Below are 21,325 nucleotides of genomic sequence, written 5' to 3'. Positions count from 1 at the left end.
TTGCAATATTTTCAGGCCGCACAACACCCAAAGATGTGCACCGTCAGTTCAGCCTACGCAGTAATCCAAAAGTGAGGAGATCTACCAGGATGTTACCTGGATTAGAGAGCATGTCTTATGAAGGGAGGATCCTCTTTGGAACAAAGGAGGACGAGAGGTGACTTGGAAGAAGTGTACAAGAGACTTTTCCCAGTGAAAATGGCTAATAAAAAGCCTAATTTTAAGGTGATTAGTCAAAAGTATTGTGAGGTGATGGATGCAAGGAAGGCCCTTTCCACAGATGGTAATAGAGGCTGATAAATTTGATAGGCATATCTAACCTTCAGATATGCAGATGGATAACAGTAAAATGGAGAGTTACATAGGAAGAAAGGGGTAGATTGATCATGGAGGATCAACATAGTGGCACAACATAGTGGGTCAAGGGACCTGTATTGCTCGATGCACTAAATCACTTAATGTCTGCCTCCCCCTTCCCCAGGCATTGCTCCCTTCGCATCTCCCTTGCCCACTCAAACTCTCCACTGATTCCCCTGTAACAGAGCAAAGTGTTGTAGCTGGCCCTACACCTTCTCACCCACCACCCTTCAGTAGCTTCTGGGTGATGGAGCACTTTAGATGTTCATCCATCAGTGTCATTTACTGCATCTGGTTCTCCTGGTGCAGCCTCGCCTACATCAGAGAGACCTGACACCGAAATCTTCCCATTCCCACACTGACCATGGGCCCCTCTACTGCCAAACCGAGGCCAGGTGTAGGGCACAGGAGCACCTCATATTCCATTTGGACGTCTGCCTGACAGTATGAACATTGATTTCACTTTCTTTTAACTTCCAGTAGATTTCTCTAACTTCCAGTAACTGCTCCTTTCTTCCCCCTCCTTTATTCCTGTCATCCCTTCACCCTCTCATTTCCCTCCCCCACCTTCACAGACTGCCTATCACCTACACCTTTCTCCCTCTGTTCCCAACCTCCTTCATTTAATTCAGTGTCTCCCATCAAATTCCTTCTTTTCCAGCCCTTTGTCTTTTCCACCCATCACCTCCCAGCTTCCCTCCAACGTTAGCACAACGTTATTACAGCAAGAGGTGCTCCACAGTTTGTGTTGTTCTGGCACGGTAAAGAGTTTGTATGTTCTCCCCATGAACACACGAGTTTCTTCCCACAGTCCAAAGACATACACTGGAGAGTAGAGATGGGGTTTGCAAATTGTTGCCCCAGGGGGGCCTGATCCCCTGTTCCACTCTATCTCGAAATAAAATAAACCTTTTGTTCTGGTTTCTGCCCTCTTTATTCCCGTCCCTGATGAAAGGCTGGGCCCACCTGTTGACGGCTCTATCTCACTCCGTAAATGCAGCCTGCCCCACTGAGCTCCTACAGCAACTTGTGTGTTTCTCAACTAATGGCATGCCTTCAGCTCTGGAATTGCCTTCCCCTTTGCAAATTGTCTCCAACCTTCACAGCACTACTTCCAGTAAGATGGCAGCGCATTAGAAATGATTGCAAGACCATACTGGACTCCAAGAACTATGGGTAAAACAGGTCTACTGCATCAGCGAACTGCTTTTTGTTCTTCGTAGCGGGCTGGACTAGGATCAGAGAAGCTGACCTGGGCACAGAACATGTTGTTGCCTGCTACTCGAAAGCATCAGAGTTCGTGCGTAAAAGCAGTGTGGAGCCTGACCGCGAGTGACTGTCTTGGATGTTTCTCTTGCGATCGCAAGACCCTGTTGGACATTGATAATGTAAGATGCACCAGATCCATTTCCCCCGTTTGCTGGCGCGACAGATAGCAAGGCAGTCATGTAGCCTCAGCAGCGAGGACTATGTCTCGAGCCGCAGGCTTGCCTGCTGCCACAGTCCAGATAAGGAGATGCCGGAGGCGGTGTAGCATGGCATCCGTGCTCAGCTAGCGGCTGGCCTCGAGAGTCGGATCAGTGGAATTGAGAGTGACAGGCTGGATTGCTGGGAACTGCACATAAGTTTACAGGACACGGTGCTCAGGGTCTTGGACTACATATGCATGACTGTGTTCTTTCCTCCCCTCCTCACTATTTTGAATTTGCTGCGTATGCTTTACACCTTTGGGCCCAAAGGAATGCTGTCTCATTCAGCTGTATCCAAGTATGGTTACTGTGATCACCTGCCCTACTCTTCTTGACTAGCTCTGTAGAACTTGGGTATTTTTCTACGTTAAGCATACTGCAAAATGCAGTTTGCTGTTGTTTTGTCTGTCTGGTTGTTTCGTTGTGTTCAATAAAATGCAGGAATCTGCATGCACATGATCTCCATGTTTCAACTGATCATTTTCAGGGCACTAGGGGCTTCATGGTAGCGCAGCGGTTAGGGTGACAAGATTACAGCTCAGGGTGTTGGAGTTTGGAATTCAATTCCAGCATTGCACTCAAGGAAACAGAAAACCTACAGCACAATACAGGCCCTTCAGCCCCACAAGGCTGTGCTGAACATGTCCTTACCTTAGAAATTACCTAGGGTTACCCAGAGCCCTCCATTTTTCTAAGCTCCTTGTACCTATCCAGGAGTCTCTTAAAAGACCCTATCCACCACCGTTGCTGGCAACCCATTCCACACACTCAACATAGTGTAAAAAAAAACCTTACCCCTCACGTCTCCTCTGTACCTACTTCCAAGCACATAAACTGTGCCCTCTCATGATAGCCATTTCAGCTCTGGGAAAAAGCCTCAATCTATCCACACGATCAATGCCTGTCATCATTTTGTACACCTCTATCAGGTCACCTCTCATTCTCTGTCGGTCCAAGGAGAAAAGGCCGAGTTCACTGAACCTATTCTCATAAGGCATGCTCCCCAATCCAGGCAACATCCTTGTAAATCTCCTCTGCACCCTTTCTGCGGCTTCCACATCCTTCCTGTAGTGAGGCGACCGGAACTGAGCACAATACTCCAAGTGGAGTCTGACCAGGATCCTATATAGCTGCAACATTACCTCTCGGCTCATAAACTCAATCCCACGACTGATGAAGACCAATGCACCGTATGCTTTCCTAACCACAGAGTCAACCTGCGCAGCAGCTTCGAGTGTCCTATGGACTGATCACAAAATCCCCCCCGATCCTCCACATTGCCAAGAGTCTTACCGTTAATACTATATTCTGCTATATTTGACCAACCAAAATGAAGCACCTCACACTTTCCTGGGTTCAAGGAGTTTGTATGTTCTCCCTGGGACAGCGTGGGTTTCTTCAGCGCACTGGTTCCCTCTCACAGACATGCCAGTTAGTAGTTAATTTGCCATTTAAAATTTTCCTGTGATTAGGCTAGGGTTAAATAGGCGGGTTGCAGGGTAACATGGTTTGGTGAGCTGGAAGGGCCTGTTCTGCATTGTATCTCTAAGCAGACAGATAACAAAATAAATTTTCACTCACCGTTTCATAATCCTTCAGTGCAGCCTTAAATTTGCCCAGTGCCATGTTGGCTGTTGCTCGCCTATAGTACCCTTTAATGTATTTTTTATCCAGCTCCACCGCTTTGGTGGCATCTGACAAGGCATAGCCATAACATTCAGTTCGTAAGTATGCCAAACTACGATTCCCATAATAAATGGCATTCTCAGAGTTCAACTCGATGGCCTGGGTGTAATACTTAATGGCATTGTCGTAATCTTTATCTAGAAAAAGAAGAAAGATAGATCATTAGAAACTGGCAATAAGCAACAACTGGAATACTCAGCTACAACACAGACGAATGCAAGAAAACAGCAATTGGTGATTGTCTGGCCCCTCAGAGCTGCTCTGCCATTCATTATAATCATTAGCAGCCTATCCAAGACCTCAACTTTTTGTCTACACCACATCCCATAGCCCTCAATGCCTGGATCTTTCCACAAGATATAAGAGAGCAATTAGGCTATTCGGTCCATTGAGTCCACTCCACCATTCCATCATGGCTGATTTATCGTCCCTCTCAACTCCATTCTCCCTACCGTTTCACCACCCTTACTAATCAAGATTCTACCAAGCTCTGCTTTACATACTAATGACTTAAGCTCCACAATCACCTCTGGCAATAAATTCCTCCTCATCTCTGATCTAAAGGGACACTTTTATATTCTGAGACTGTGACCCCTGGTACTAGACTCCCCCACTTCTCCACATCCACGACTAGGTCTTTCAATATTTGATATGTTTCAATGTGATTCCCTCATTCTTCTAAACTCCCAAAGCCATCAAACACTCCCTATATGTAAATGGTTACATTTAATATCAGAGAATGTATATAGAATACAACCTGAAATTCATACTAGATCCCAGGATCAATCTTGTGGCCCTCTCCAATTCCACACATCTTTTCTTAGAAAAAGGGCAGTCTGACCAATGCCTTAAAGCCTTATCATTACATTGTATTCTAATCCTCTTAAAATAAAGGTTAACTTTGCATTTGCCTTCCTTACCACTGATTCCGCCTCCAAATAATTCAAATTTTAAAGAATCCTGCACAAGGTTTTTCAAGTCCCTTTGGACCTCTGTTTTCTGAAGCTTCTACCCATTTAGAAAATAGTCTGTGCCGGCAGTCGTGGGGTCTGCACATGCGCAGCGGCTGCCTTCTCTGCTGACCGTTAGCGGTGTATAACAACAACAAACACAGCACGGAAACAGGCCATCTCGGCCCTCCTAGTCCGTGCCAAACTCTTACTCACCTAGTCCCACCTACCCACACTCAGCCCATAACCCTCCACTCCGTTCCTGTCCATATACCTATCCAATTTTACCGTCAATGACACAACTGAACTGGCCTCTACTACTTCTACGGGAAGCTCATTCCACACAGCTATCACTCTGAGTAAAGAAATACCCCCTCGTGTTTCCCTTAAACTTCTGCCCCCTAACTCTCAAATCATGTCCTCTCGTTTGAATCTCCCCTACTCTCAATGGAAACAGCCTATTCCCATCAACTCTATCTATCCATCTCAAAATTCTAAATACCTCGATCAGATCCCCCCTCAACCTTCTATGCTCCAATGAATAGAGACCTAACTTGTTCAACCTTTCTCTGTAACTTAAGTGCTGAAACCCAGGTAACATCCTAGTAAATCGTCTCTGCACTCTCTCTAATTTATTGATATCTTTCCTATAATTCAGTGACCAGAACTGTACACAATATTCCAAATTTGGCCTTACCAATGCCTTGTACAATTTTAACATTACATCCCAACTTCTGTACTCAATGTTTTGATTTATAAAGGCCAGCGTTCCAAAAGCCTTCTTCACCACCCTATCTACATGAGACTCCACCTTCAGGGAACTATGCACTGTTATTCCTAGATCTCTCTGTTCCACTGCATTCCTCAATGCCCTACCATTTACCCTGTATGTTCTATTTGGATTATTCCTGCCAAAATATAGAACCTCTAAAACACAGGTGTCTCCACTAAAACACAGGAACTATGGATGACAACCTGGATTTCACAACTGGAGATGCTGGGGCATCTACCACCATCTATGCAGTGCTCTTCTTTGCGCAAGAATGGGTATGTACTTCTGAAAGGGCGCCCTTGCAAGATTGTTGAAATGTCAACATCTAAGACTGGCAAGAATGGGCATGCTAAGGTTTATATGGTTGGCCTTGATATATTCACTTCAAAGAAGTATGAAGATATCTGCCCTTCTACCCATGTGGATGTCCCTAACGTCAAGGGACATGATTATCAGTTGATCGGAATTACTGATGGCTATCTTTCACTGATGACGGATAGTGGTGAAATTCGTGAGGATCTTAAACTGGCAGAAGGCGAACTGGGCAAAGAAATCTTAGAGATTTGAGGCTGGAGAAGATCTAATGATCACAGTTCACCCACTTCATCTAGATCTGCTATAAAGTGACTCTGTGCTCATCATAATTTGCCCTTTGAGCCAGTTTTGTGTCATCAACAAACTTGAACACTTTGCATATCATCACCTCTCCAGATCACAAGAGCAGAACTGATCCCTGATATACTCCATTACTTCAATCCTTCAGAAGACCATTTATTCCAATTTAAGGCTTCTGGTTTTCAATTGGTAATACTTTTCAATTCAAGGAGGCTGGCATTTCCATCAAGCCAATGGCCAAACAGTAAATGGGAAATCAGCAGCCAGTACTGACCACTCAGGCCAAACTCTTGGGATTTAAATTGGATTAATTATCACCAAAGTAATGGCCTTTGTAACACGACCTCATCTCCTTCAAATCATTCTTCCAATGATGCCGGACGGATGTGACCTTATTCCCCAGCCAGCTTCCCAGTGTTCACTGCGGGCCGATCGGCACTGTACTAAATCATGGCTTTTGGTGCTCCCAAATAAAAGCTTGATGTAACGTTAAAAAAATGAAAATAGTCTGTACCTTTATGCCTTCAACCTAAGTGTGTGACTATATAAAAATACTTTCAAATATTTATTTCCTCCACTCTAAACGATCTTGCCTGCAAACTCGTTGGGGAAGAGAATTCCAGAGATTCATCACTATCCAAGAATAAATTTCTATATCCCTCGATTTTAAATAATTGACCCCTTATCATGTAACGATCTCCCCTTATTTGATACCCTCCCCACTAGACTGGCATGGTTTTCAGTCATGCACTCTTGGGATTTTGTATCGTTACTCATTCTTCCAAACTTCAAAAACTTAATCCAACTTGTTTAGTCACTCTAGACAAGCAAATCTGCACATCTTAGAAATCAGCCAGGTGAATCGCTTTTGGATTTCCTCCAATGTAATGCTATCCTTCAAGAAAGGGGACCGAAACTGCGCACAATGTTCCAGGCGTGGCCTCACCTGTATAAAATCACTTCTAATCTCCAGCTTCTTTGCAACAAAGGCTAAAATATCATCTTCACTTCTAACTCATTGCTGCAACTGCCACTAGTTTATGATTCATACACAAGATTCTTTGACACTTAAACCACTTGCAATTCTTTTCCATACAGATAGCAATATGCCTTTTGATTCCTCTTACCAAACTGTATGATTCATCCCATATTAAACTCCACTTTCACCCACTTCATCTAGATCTGCTATAAAGTGACTCTGTGCTCATCATAATTTGCCCTTTGAGCCAGTTTTGTGTCATCAACAAACTTGAACACTTTGCATATCATCACCTCTCCAGATCACAAGAGCAGAACTGATCCCTGATATACTCCATTACTTCAATCCTTCAGAAGACCATTTATTCCAATTTAAGGCTTCTGGTTTTCAATTGGTAATACTTTTCAATTCAAGCTGACACTTGTGAACAATATGTTTTAGTAAGTGGTACTTCAATTAAATTCCTACAGATGAACCGTGGAGAGCATTCTGACTGGTTGCATCACCATCTGGTGGTCGTATGATCATTCAAGTCAAGTAGGATGGTCTCCTACTGTTGGCTCTTCAGGTGGTAAAAGGTCCCACATAAATGGAGAACACCTGGCTGTGACTTTGTTTAATGTGGGGAAGGTGATGCACAGGGAGCCATCACATAGCCCTTGACAGATCAGTGCCAGGGTCTAGTGATGACTGAGGACTCTTCACTGCCATTGTGATGTGTTGTCATTGTCTGCCAGCTCCACTGCTGAGCTCTCGGATTGCTGTGTCTGGAACCTCCCCTTTCACCTCCTCCATGGGTGACCCAACCAGCCAAGTACCAGATGGCTAAACGCCTGACAGCATCACTCGTGGGATCTCCACCTCTCCACCACCACACGGCGATAATCCAATACACAGAAATGGTAAAATCTGCAGAGGGTTGTAAACTCAGCCAACTCCATCATGGGACTAGCCTCGTCATCACAGAGGACGTCTTCAAAAAGAGCTGCCACAAGAAGACAGCATTCACCGTTAACTCACCCAAGTCATGCCTTCTTCTCATTACTGCCAGTAGGGAGGTGACAAGGGAGCCTGAAGACACATACTCAACATTGTAGGAACAGCCTCCTCCCCTCCGCCATTAGATTTATGAATTGTCCATTAACACTACCTTACTATTTTCTGCTCTTTTTGTACTACTTTCTAAAATATATAATGTTTCTTATACATATTTTTCTTTAGTTTACTACAACTGGAAAGCAACATTAAGGAGGTGGTACAGAAGCCTGAAACAGCATCTTCCCCTCTGCCAACAGATTTCTGAATAGACATTGAAGCCATGAACACCAGTTCACTACTTTTTCCTCTTTTTGCCATATATTTTTTCCCCAGTTCACAGCTAACACATAGAACCATAGAACATTACAGCACAGAAACAGGCCATTTGGCCCTTCTTGGCTGTGCCCAACCATTTTTCTGCCTAGTCCCACTGACCTGCACTTGGCCCATATCCCTCCATACCCCTCTGATCTATGCACCTGTCCAGGTTTTTCTTAAATGTTAAAGTGAGCCCGCATTTACAACTTCATCTGGCAGCTCATTCCACACTCCCACCACTCTCTGAGAGAAGAAGCCCCCCCACAATGTTCCCTTTAAACTTTTCCCCCTTCACCCATGACCTCAATAGGATGGGTTTTTTTTCCTCCCCTGGCCTCAGTGGAAAAAGCCTGCTTACATTAACTCTATCTATACCCATCATAATTTTATTTACCTCTGTCAAGTCTCCCCTCATTCTTCTACACTCCAGGGAATAAAGTCCTAACTTATTCAACCTTTCTCTGTAACTCAGTTTCTCAAGTCCCGGCAACATCCTTGTAAACCTTCTCTGCATTCTTTCAACATCATTAATATCCTTCCTGTAATTTGGTGACCAAAACTGCACTTAACACTCTAAATTTGGCCTCACCAATGCCTTATACAACCTCACCATAACATTCCAACTCTTATACTCAATACTTTGATTTATAAAGGCCAATGTAAGAAATGCTCTCTTTACTACCCTATCTACCTGTGACGCCACTTTTAAGGAACTTTATATCTGTATTCCTAGATCCCTCTGTTCTACTGCACTCCTCAATGCCCTACCATATACCTTGTATGTTCTACCTTGGTTTTTCCTTCCAAAGTGCAATACCTCACACTTGTCTGCATTAAACTCCATCTGCCATTTTTCAGCCCATTTTTCCAGCTGGTCCAGATCCCTCTGCAAGCTTTGAAAACCTTCCTCACTGTCCATTACACCTCCAATCTTTGCATCATCTTACACAATTTGAAAGGTTCAACAGAATAGGGAACGGTGTATTCCCAATCTTCAGCGTGATATCCTGTGTCCACTATTCATTAATATTTCAATTACCTCATCTTTTCATGAAGGCCCTTACTCTTAACTCACAGTTCAAACATTCCCGGTTGCCCATACACCCACTTGAGCTGTGTCCTCTGCCACAAGAACCCAAACTCAATCCCACTCCCAAGTGTACTGCTTCCAAGCTCAAATTGCTGGCCACAAGCAGAAGATGCTGGAAATCCACAGTAACATAAATTTCACAGTATGTTTCAATGCACTTGTACTGTTCAATGTCACAACCCACATGTTTAATCCAAGTCTAGTTACATGACAAATTACAATGGCTAATTAACATACTAACCTGTACGTCTTTGCAATGTGGAAGGAAACCAGGGCACCAACACTCTTAGAGGAAGAACGTACAAACTTCTTACACATGGCATTGGAATCTAACTCTAAACTCTGACCCCTGAGCTGCAATAGCATTGCACTAACTCCTACAATGGTGCCTTTAATAGCCTGTTTCAATTCTTTGTAATAGCTGCACTCAAAATAACCTCTTTTTGGGATCCCCCTTACCAACAACTTTGTCACTTTGACCTTGCTATTAACCTTCCTACAGCCCAGCAGTCACTGATGGAAGGCCATTTGTTACTGATTCCCCCCCCCCCCCCACAGCCCAGCAGTCACTGATGGAAGGCCATTTGTTACTGATTCCCCCCCCCCCACAGCCCAGCAGTCACTGATGGAAGGCCATTTGTTACTGATTCCCCCCCCCCACAGCCCAGCAGTCACTGATGGAAGGCCATTTGTTACTGATTCCCCCCCCCCCCACAGCCCAGCAGTCACTGATGGAAGGCCATTTGTTACTGATTCCCCCCCCCCCACAGCCCAGCAGTCACTGATGGAAGGCCATTTGTTACTGATTCCCCCCCCCCCACAGCCCAGCAGTCACTGATGGAAGGCCATTTGTTACTGATTCCCCCCCCCCCACAGCCCAGCAGTCACTGATGGAAGGCCATTTGTTACTGATTCCCCCCCCCCCACAGCCCAGCAGTCACTGATGGAAGGCCATTTGTTACTGATTCCCCCCCCCCCCACAGCCCAGCAGTCACTGATTGAAGGCCATTTGTTACTATACCCTCCCCCCACAGCCCAGCAATCACTAATTAAAGGCCATTTGTTACTATACCCCCTCCCCACAGCCCAGCAATCACCAACAGGCCATTTGTTACTGATTCCCCCCCCCCACAGCCCAGCAGTCACTGATTGAAGGCCATTTGTTACTATACCCCCTCCCCACAGCCCAGCAATCACCAACAGGCCATTTGTTACTGACCCCCCCCCCCCACACACAGCCCAGTAATCACGGACTGAAGGCCATTACTGACCCCCGCAGCACAGACTAGCAATCACTGATTGGCCATTCGTTACTGACCCCCCCCAGCACAGACCAGCAATCACTGATGGAAGGCCATTCGTTACTGACCCCCCTAGCACAGACCAGCAATCTCTGATTGAAGGCCATTCGTTACTGACCCCCCCAGCACAGACCAGCAATCACTGATGGAAGGCCATTCGTTACTGACCCCCCCCCCAGCACAGACCAGCAATCTCTGATTGAAGGCCATTCGTTACTGACCCCTCCCCAGCACAGACCAGCAATCTCTGACTAAAGGCCATTCATTACTGACCCCCCCACACAGCCCAGCAATCACTGATTGAAGGCCATTCGTTACTGAACCCCCCCCAGCACAGACCAGCAATCTCTGACTAAAGGCCATTCGTTACTGAACCCCCCCCCCCCAGCACAGACCAGCAATCACTGATGGAAGGCCATTACTGATCTCCACCCCCTCCCCCACACACAGCCCAGTAATCAAGGCCATTCCCTCGCTTCCCTACAGCCCAGCAATCACGGATGGAAGATTAAAGCCTGTGGCTCGATCTTGAATAAGATAACTCTGTCATTAAGAACCACTGAATAATCTTGTTATGCCAGCTTTTCCTTTAGTAAAACTGAAATCAGAATCATGACAGAGAAGGGTGAAGAGGCTGTATCTTGGCTCTGATATAACAGGACTTCTTTAAATCGATGAAAGAAGGACAGGTCCCAAACTTAGATCTCTCAGATAATATGGATTTCCAAATTCCCTGTCACATTCATCAGGAGAGAACTTTATTGCTGAGGGAGTGGCAAGAACAATGAAGTTGCCAGGTTTCAGGAATGACTGATTTTAAATTGCCACACCAGTAGTTTAAAGGTTTTGACTAACAGAGACAAACCTTTATGACAGCCATTTAGCACACAAATGTTTTAAAAATCTCACACCTACTAAGATACTTGGGTAAGCACACTGGGTGATGGAACTAGTTTAGTGTGCATTGGTTGGCATGGATGAGATGGGCCAAAAGGCCTGTTTCTGTGCTGGATTGAATCCATTCTCATCAACTACCCACAGATTTTACCATTCAACTGCCCACTGACGCGTGTCTGTGGGTCACGGGAGGAAATTGGAACACCAGGGAAAATCCAACACAGTCACAGGGAGAACATGCAAACTCCACACCGACAGCACTCGAGTTCAGACTGAACCCAGTTCTCTGGTGCTGTGAGACCACAGTGGCTGTAAGATCTGAATGCAATAATGGAGGCAACAAAGCTATCATGACTGCCATGAAAAGCCACTGGATTCACCATTTCACTTCAGCGGAGATCTGCTGCTTGCACCCAGCCTGCATTGAGTGAGACTGTGGGACAGCATTGCGGTCAAAGGCAGTCGTAACTGCTAGCGGGCAAGGACTGAAGGGAAGAGTTCCTGGGGATGGTCTACACCCAACCATCAGCAACTACCTCATTTCCGTTATTAGCTTCTTGATTAGTAAAGGTTACGGGGAGAAGGCAGGGAATGGGGTTGAGAGGTATAAAAATTCAGGCATGATGGAATGGCGGAGCTGGCTCGACGGGCCAAATTCTTTTATGTTTCCGGTCTTTTTATTCATTCCTTGTTGCCATCTACACTGAATGTTCACTGATGACTGCCTGTTCACAACTTCTCAGGAAGTACAGTCCATCAAGTATTGAGCTGATTAACAATATGTTCACTTCAGACAAATAACAGTAAAGACTCTTATTGTGGATGGACATACACCTCCCACTGGTCATTAATATATCCATTCGCTTCAGACAAATGCCAGTAAAGACTCTTATTGTGGATAGTCAGTACACCTCCCACTGGTCATTAATATACGCATTCGCTTCAGATAAATGCCAGTAAAGACTTATTGAGGATGGTCACAGGACATTAACTCTCCACTGTATGGGCAGCATGGTACAGTAACGGTCAGCACATCTCATTACAGTGCCAGTGACTGTCACTGGACATTAACTCTCCACTGTATGGGCAGCATGGTATGGTAACGGTCAGCACATCTCATTACAGTGCCAGTGACTGTCGATGGACATTAACTCTCCACTGTATGGGCAGCATGGTACGGTAACGGTCAGCACATCTCATTACAGTGCCAGTGACTGTCGATGGACATTAACTCTCCACTGTATGGGCAGCATGGTACGGTAACGGTCAGCACATCTCATTACAGTGCCAGTGACTGTCGATGGATATTAACTCTCCACTGTATGGGCAGCATGGTATGGTAACGGTCAGCACATCTCATTACAGTGCCAGTGACTGTCGATGGATATTAACTCTCCACTGTATGGGCAGCATGGTACGGTAACGGTCAGCACATCTCATTACAGTGCCAGTGACTGTCACTGGACATTAACTCTCCACTGTATGGGCAGCATGGTACAGTAACGGTCAGCACATCTCATTACAGTGCCAGTGACTGTCGATGGACATTAACTCTCGACTGTATGGGCAGCATGGTACGGTAACGGTCAGCACATCTCATTACAGTGCCAGTGACTGTCGATGGACATTAACTCTCCACTGTATGGGCAGCATGGTACGGTAACGGTCAGCACATCTCATTACAGTGCCAGTGACTGTCGATGGATAGTAACTCTCCACTGTATGGGCAGCATGGTACGGTAACGGTCAGCACATCTCATTACAGTGCCAGTGACTGTCACTGGACATTAACTCTCCACTGTATGGGCAGCATGGTACGGTAACGGTCAGCACATCTCATTACAGTGCCAGTGACTGTCGATGGACATTAACTCTCCACTGTATGGGCAGCATGGTACGGTAACGGTCAGCACATCTCATTACAGTGCCAGTGACTGTCGATGGACATTAACTCTCCACTGTATGGGCAGCATGGTACAGTAACGGTCAGCACATCTCATTACAGTGCCAGTGACTGTCGATGGACATTAACTCTCCACTGTATGGGCAGCATGGTACAGTAACGGTCAGCACATCTCATTACAGTGCCAGTGACTGTCGATGGACATTAACTCTCCACTGTATGGGCAGCATGGTACGGTAACGGTCAGCACATCTCATTACAGTGCCAGTGACTGTCGATGGACATTAACTCTCCACTGTATGGGCAGCATGGTACGGTAACGGTCAGCACATCTCATTACAGCACCAGTGATCGGGGTTCTATTCCCACCGTTGCCTGTGATGAGCTTGTACATTCCTCCCATGACCTGGGGGGTTTCCACAGGGGGGCTCCAGTTTCTGCCCACAGTCCAGACATACAGTTAGGGTCAGTGAGTTGTGGGGACTCTGGCACCAACACTCTGGGTGCCCCCAGCACAGTACTCACCGATTTGACGCCAATGACATGTCTCACTTTATAACAAATAGAGCTAAGTTTTAAAATCTTACTACGAGCATCCTGAGGCTGCTGTTGCAGCGAAGAATAAACGCAACAAGTCAGGAGAAAGAAGCTCGCTACAAACAACGCCTTCAACACTCTGAACATCCCTTCACCCCATCACCACAGTATATCCTGCAGTGAAGGTACAATCTACCCTTCCCAAACCCCTGATTTCTATCACCAAGATAGACAAGGGCAGGAAGAGTGGAGGAACATCACCACCTGCAGATTCCTCTCAAAATAACGAACCATCCTAACTTGGGGAAAAATGGAAAACTGCCAAATCTACAATCCTGTGCTAAAGTCTCAGGCACAGAAACATAGCGAGGGTGTCTATGATTTTTGCCCCATACTGCCACCACAAAAAAAAACTTTGCAACATGTCTGAATGATGATAAACCCGATTCTGATCTGGGTCTCCATTGTGGGCAGAAAGTGGGAAGGGGGCAGGGAGAGGGGAGGAAGCAGGAACCACCAGAGAGACATTCTGTAAAGATCAATAAACCAATTGTTTGGAATCAAATGACCTTGCCTGCTGTCTCAGGGCTGGGAGTGTCTACACTTGTGCCGACACCCTCACCCACCCCCGTGGCACTCCTCTGGCATCTATCCCACACCCCTCCCGTGGCACTCCTCTGGTATCCACCCCACACCCCTCCCGTGGCACTCCTCTGGTATCCATCCCACACCCCTCCCGTGGCACTCCTCTGGTATCCACCCCACACCCCTCCCGTGGCACTCCTCTGGTATCTATCCCACACCCCTCCCGTGGCACTCCTCTGGTATCTATCCCACACCCCTCCCGTGGCACTCCTCTGGTATCCACCCCACACCCCTCCCGTGGCACTCCTCTGGTATCCATCCCACACCCCTCCCGTGGCACTCCACTGCCCCCTGTCCCACACCCCTCCCGTGGCACTCCACTGCCCCCTGTCCCACACCCCTCCCGTGGCACTCCACTGCCCCCTGTCCCACACCCCTCCCGTGGCACTCCTCTGGTATCTATCCCACACCCCTCCCGTGGCACTCCTCTGGTATCTATCCCACACACCTCCCGTGGCACTCCTCTGGTATCTATCCCACACCCCTCCCGTGGCACTCCTCTGGTATCCACCCCACACCCCTCCCGTGGCACTCCTCTGGTATCTATCCCACACCCCTCCCGTGGCACTCCTCTGGTATCCACCCCACACCCCTCCCGTGGCACTCCTCTGGTATCTATCCCACACCCCTCCCGTGGCACTCCTCTGGTATCTATCCCACACCCCTCCCGTGGCACTCCTCTGGTATCTATCCCACACCCCTCCCGTGGCACTCCTCTGGTATCTATCCCACACCCCTCCCGTGGCACTCCTCTGGTATCCATCCCACACCCCTCCCGTGGCACTCCACTGCCCCCTGTCCCACACCCCTCCCGTGGCACTCCACTGCCCCCTGTCCCACACCCCTCCCGTGGCACTCCTCTGGTATCTATCCCACACCCCTCCCGTGGCACTCCTCTGGTATCCACCCCACACCCCTCCCGTGGCACTCCTCTGGTATCTATCCCACACCCCTCCCGTGGCACTCCACTGCCCCCTGTCCCACACCCCTCCCGTGGCACTCCTCTGGTATCTATCCCACACCCCTCCCGTGGCACTCCTCTGGTATCTATCCCACACCCCTCCCGTGGCACTCCTCTGGTATCTATCCCACACCCCTCCCGTGGCACTCCTCTGGTATCTATCCCACACCCCTCCCGTGGCACTCCTCTGGTATCCATCCCACACCCCTCCCGTGGCACTCCACTGCCCCCTGTCCCACACCCCTCCTGTGGCACTCCACTGCCCCCTGTCCCACACCCCTCCCGTGGCACTCCTCTGGTATCTATCCCACACCCCTCCCGTGGCACTCCTCTGGTATCTATCCCACACCCCTCCCGTGGCACTCCTCTGGTATCTATCCCACACCCCTCCCGTGGCACTCCTCTGGTATCCACCCCACACCCCTCCCGTGGCACTCCTCTGGTATCTATCCCACACCCCTCCCGTGGCACTCCACTGCCCCCTGTCCCACACCCCTCCCGTGGCACTCCTCTGGTATCTATCCCACACCCCTCCCGTGGCACTCCTCTGGTATCTATCCCACACCCCTCCCGTGGCACTCCTCTGGTATCTATCCCACACCCCTCCCGTGGCACTCCTCTGGTATCTATCCCACACCCCTCCCGTGGCACTCCTCTGGTATCTATCCCACACCCCTCCCGTGGCACTCCTCTGGTATCCACCCCACACCCCTCCCGTGGCACTCCTCTGGTATCTATCCCACACCCCTCCCGTGGCACTCCTCTGGTATCTATCCCACACCCCTCCCGTGGCACTCCACCTCACCATTCCCAACATCCTTTGCTCCCACCAGATTTACAAACTCACGCTGCTCTACGTTGATACACACAGCACTCTCCCAATGTCTCAGGTGCCCAAGACTTTTCCACGGTACTGTATTTCTGGAGCCTTCTCCAAAGTGCAGCAGCTTAAAAAGGTGATTCACTACCACCTTGCCATGACAAATCCTGGATACAAATCACTCTTCAAATAAAAACTACTTAGACAATAAGACTCAGCAGCAGAATCAGGCCCATTAAGCCAGCTCTGCCATTCCTTCAAGGGGTGATCGGGGTTGAAGGAAAATCATTTCCCTGCTTTCTCTCGGAAACCTTTAACGACTGACTAATCAATGTCTGCTGAAGTCACCTCAGACAGTGCTGGTGGAGCAGAGACCTCAAAATTCCAGTGAGTTGAATACAATCAGCATCTCCAGTGCTGTATGTGTGGAGTCTGCAGGCACTCCCCGGCCACGAAGATTTCCATCATCTGCTCTGGTTTCTTCAAACACTCCAAAAACATCCACATAGCTAGATGTATGCACCCCTTCACGTTAGACCCGGTGTGTGGTAGAGTGGTTGGTGGCTATGTGAGAAAGATGAAGAACATTTGTGGGAAGCAAGTGTACAATGTCCTGGGTATGTTACTCAAAATGGCCTCTTTGGTTTGTTACAAGTAGGAATGTTTCTTTGTCGGATAAGTGTTTCTCTAGCCGTTGTTTCACTTTAGAATGGCTGATATGGTAATTGTATTCATTTGTTAATCAATGGGGAATGTCATTGTGTCTTGTGATGCTGGGAACTTGGGAGAGGGGTTTTCGCGGGTTTTTTTGGGAGAGGCCGAGGAAGACATGGAAGAAGGTGGACGTGTGCTGGACTGCTCGTAAGACCACCGGGGTGGTCCCAGGTGCGACGGCCGGATGGGTCGATTGGTTCGTTGATTGAGCTCCAACGAGTGCACTAAACAGACTGAACTTTGATAAGTGGCGCCTTTTGTTTTTTTTCCTTGTGTATATATATTGTATTGCTTACTACTCTTTTTAATTTTAGTAAACTCTTTAAAGTGTATTTCATAACGGTATTTGTTGTGGATTTGATACTGTTGGCGGGCTCGAGGCGTAAACTCGATTCTCACAGCACCTGCGTGTACGGGAGGTGGGTTGGAGAGTGGCTGGATCCCTTTTTCCCCTAGACATATACCAGCCTGTGGGTAAGGGTTACATTTGTGGGGTGCTCGTCCCGGATTGGATTGTCAGGGGCTGTGGAGTCGCGCAGGCAGCAGAGGAAGATGGACAGAGATAAGTTTGTTTGTTGGTGCCAGTTTGAAGATGTACCGGTACAGTACGCATGCGTAGTGAGCGGAGTGGATTTTCGAGTTTCAGGAGACGTGATAGTGAGGGGTTTAAGTTCGGTGAAGGGTATTGGGCAGGTAGAATTGGTAGCTAGACGGTGTGGTAAAGAGGTGGGGTCTAGCTGGGTGTTGGTTCGTACGAGTGCTGAAGTCAGGACGGGGGAACTGCCGGCGACGGTCAGTGTACCGGGGGAGGAGGGGCTGTGGGGGCTCCACTCCTACAAGGATGAGGCTGAGGAGACATCGGAGGAGGAGTTAGAGCTAGAGGTGGACCCCAGAGAGGTGCCCGGCACTAGTAAAGGGAGGTGGGAGGAGGGAGTCGTGACTAAGCCCCGCTCCCCAGGTAGGGTGGAAGCCTCGGAGCTGGCAGCCGCACTTTATTCCCTGGTGGGGGTGGCCGAGAGGCCACGGCTGAAGCTGGGGGTGTTCTCCGGAGCCAAGCCTACTCCGGATGGGGAGGTGGACTATGAGACCTGGATCGAGCATACGTCTTTGATGTGAGAGGAGTGGCCAGGTTCAGAGGAGGAGGAGGCAGCGATTGCTGGGAAGTTTGAGGGGTTTAGCAGCCACAACCATCCGGGAGTTGAAAGCTGAGAAGCCTGGGGCCTCAGTGGAGGACTGCCTAGAAGTTTTGGAGGGAGCGTTTGGGTTGTCAGGGGAACCCTGGCTGCTTTTAGCAGAGTTTCAACGCCTGGAACAATGGAGAGGGGAAAAGCTCTCCGAGTACATATTTAGGATGGAGGGGATGCTCTCGGGGCTGCGGCGCCGAGGGGTAGTGAAGGCGACTGACGTGGCTAGCGTGAGGATGAGTCAGCTATTCAGTGGCTCTCTGGAGGAGGACAAGGTGGCGTGGACTATCCGGCAGGCTTATAGGAAAGGTCCCCCTCCATCCTTCGGGCAACTGATTAGAGAGGTGCGAGAGGAAGAGAGAGCATTGGGGCGGAAAAGGGGCACGGGCCTACGGGAGCGATCCTCAGCGATACAGGAAGTGGTGGCTGAGTGGAGGAATGACAAACCCCCGGGGAGTTGGGAACCCCCTTTGGAGGGGAGGGACAGGGGAGGTACCTACTCTCAGGGGCGATCAGTGCAGTGGATTGGGAGCAGGAGCCGTCCTGGGAGAGGAGGGGCAGCCGGCAGTGTGTGCTTTAACTGTGGGAAAGAGGGGCATTTCAGGCGGGACTGTGGAAGGCCAAGGGTGTGCTATAGCTGTGGAGAGGAGGGTCACTTTAGGTGGGATTGTGAGAGACAAGGAGTCCCGCGGAGGACAAGCCCCCCTGCGACTAAGAAGGGAGAGGTGTCGGGGAAACTTAGGAGAGGCTCAGTGAGGGAATGGACTGGAGCCTCTGGAGGAACACGTTCCCAGAGATCAGCCGGAAGACCACCGGGTGCCCACGCCTCTGTTCCGGATGGGCTGGTAGGACCCCGTGCCAGTGTGGGTCTACGGATAGAGGGAGTTTACGCAAAAGCCGTTCTTGATACTGGATCGCAGGTGACCTTATTGTACCGGTCTTTCTACAATCAACATCTAAAGCATTTGCCCGTAACACCATTTGACGCCCTGCAGATTTGGGGTGTGAGCGAGGGTGACTACCCGTACGATGGGTACCTATCGGTGAGATTGGAGTTCTCGGAGGGTGATGTGGGAGTGTCGGAAGCTATTGAGACGTTGGTGTTGGTGTGTCCTGACCCGGTGGAAACCGGTGGTGATGCCCTCCTGGTGGGGACTAACTCCCCAGTTGTGCGACGGCTCCTGGGAGCTTGTAAGGAGAAAGGGGGGGAAGACTTTCTGGAGACCCTCTCGGTGCATCCAGTGTTTCGAGCAGTGTTCGAAGAAGGGGTTGCCTCCCAAGGGCTGGACCCGGAGTGTAAACGAGGGACGGTGTGGTGTACGCAGGCGAGGCCCAAGGTGATCCAACCAGGGGAGGTAGCACTAGTGATGGGGACCCCCAGATTCCCAGGAGTGCCGACAGGAGAAGCCCTGTTAGTAGATGCCCCAGACGATCTTGAAAGGGAGACACGATTTCCAGTGGGGGCGCTGTTGAGGCCCGAAGTGCAGAGACCAGGGGTGGTACATGCGAGGCATATAGCTATAAGTGTCAGGAACACCACGGCAAGAGAAATCACCTTTAAGAGGGGAATGCCGCTGGCACATCTGTTCCCGGTGACGGTAATGTCCAGCGCACCAGTGCGGACCCCTAACGGGGAGGGACCGGAGCATCGAAGGGAGCTGACCGCTGAAGCCTTTAACTTCGGGGATTCCCCAGTGTCGCCGGAGTGGAAACGCAGGCTAGTGGAGAAGATGCTGAAGATGGAAGCTGTTTTTTCTCGGGGCGAGTTTGATGTTGGCTGCTCCAAAAGCACTCGCCACACCATCCGGGTGACGGAGGACACCCCGTTCCGAGAGAGATCCCGGCGGCTGGCTCCGGCAGATGTTGAGGACGTGCGACAGCACTTGTGCAAGTTGAAGGAGGCCAGAATCATAGCTGAGTCTCGAAGTCCTTATGCGTCCCCAATAGTGGTGGCACGGAAGAAGAATGGGCGAGTGCGCATGTGTGTTGACTACAGGACGTTGAATCGGCGAACTGTCCCTGATCAATATACTGTCCCAAGAGTCGAGGATGCGTTGGCCTGCCTGAGCGGTGCAAAGTGGTTCAGTGTGCTGGATTTAAGAAGTGGGTATTACCAGATCCCGATGAGTGCGGCCGATAAAGAGAAGACCGCTTTTATCTGCCCGCTGGGGTTCTTTCAGTTCGAACGAATGCCCCAAGGCATATCCGGAGCCCCAGCCACCTTCCAGAGGCTCATGGAGAGAACTGTGGGGGATATGAATCTGTTGGAGGTGCTGGTGTACCTGGACGATTTGATAGTGTTTGGATCGACTTTGGAGGAACATGAGGAGAGACTGTTGAAGGTGTTGGGCCGGCTTAATGAAGAAGGGTTGAAGCTTTCCCTGGACAAATGCCAGTTCTGCAAGTCGTCGGTTAACTACATTGGCCATATCATTTCGCGAGAGGGAGTGGCTACTGATCCAACCAAGATAGAGGCTGTGACCACCTGGCCGAGACCCCAGAAAGTGGGTGCTCTGCGCTCATTTTTGGGGTTCTGTGGGTATTACCGGCGATTTGTGAAAGGATACGCCAAAGTGTGTCACCCGTTAACTCAGCTGTTGTGTGGCTATCCCCCGGTGGGGAAGAAGAGGACGGGGAACCAGAGGCAGGATGCTGGAGGATACTGGAACCCGGCGGAACCTTTTGGCTCGAGATGGGATGATCAATGTGAAGAGGCGTTCCGATCTTTGAAAAGGGCACTGACCCAGGCCCCGGTGTTGGCTTTTGCCGATCCCCAGAAGCCATATGTGCTGCACACGGATGCCAGCCGAGAGGGTCTCGGGGCTGTTCTGTACCAGGAGCATGGCAAAGCATTGAGGCCGGTAGCCTTTGTCAGCCGAAGCTTGTCGCCATCGGAGAGAAACTATCCCACTCACAAGTTGGAGTTCCTGGCGCTGAAGTGGGCGGTGGTGGACAAGCTGGGCGATTACCTTTACGGAGCCAAGTTTGAAGTGAGAACGGATAACAATCCTCTCACTTATATTTTGACTTCGGCGAAGCTGGATGCCACAGGACATCGGTGGCTGGCGGCATTGTCGGTATATGATTTC

The 21,325-nt window shown here is 49.2% G+C and overlaps 1 protein-coding gene across 1 annotated transcript in view; it reads right to left on the bottom strand.

Annotated features, from left to right (window-relative positions):
• The window catches only part of ppp5c (protein phosphatase 5, catalytic subunit), an 87,367-nt gene that overhangs the window by 60,782 nt on the left and 5,260 nt on the right, over nt 1–21,325 (bottom strand). Inside the window, exon 2 of the mRNA XM_059951433.1 lies at nt 3,408–3,649. Within this exon, the coding sequence (XP_059807416.1) occupies nt 3,408–3,649 (242 nt within the window). The remainder of the gene's footprint in view (nt 1–3,407; nt 3,650–21,325) is intronic.

This window comes from Hypanus sabinus, chromosome 26 (genome assembly GCF_030144855.1).
Source record: "Hypanus sabinus isolate sHypSab1 chromosome 26, sHypSab1.hap1, whole genome shotgun sequence".
NCBI classification, from domain to species: Eukaryota; Metazoa; Chordata; class Chondrichthyes; order Myliobatiformes; family Dasyatidae; genus Hypanus; species Hypanus sabinus.
The sequence above is the reverse complement of the archived record's forward strand: the minus strand, read 5'-3'. Positions and strand labels throughout refer to the sequence as shown.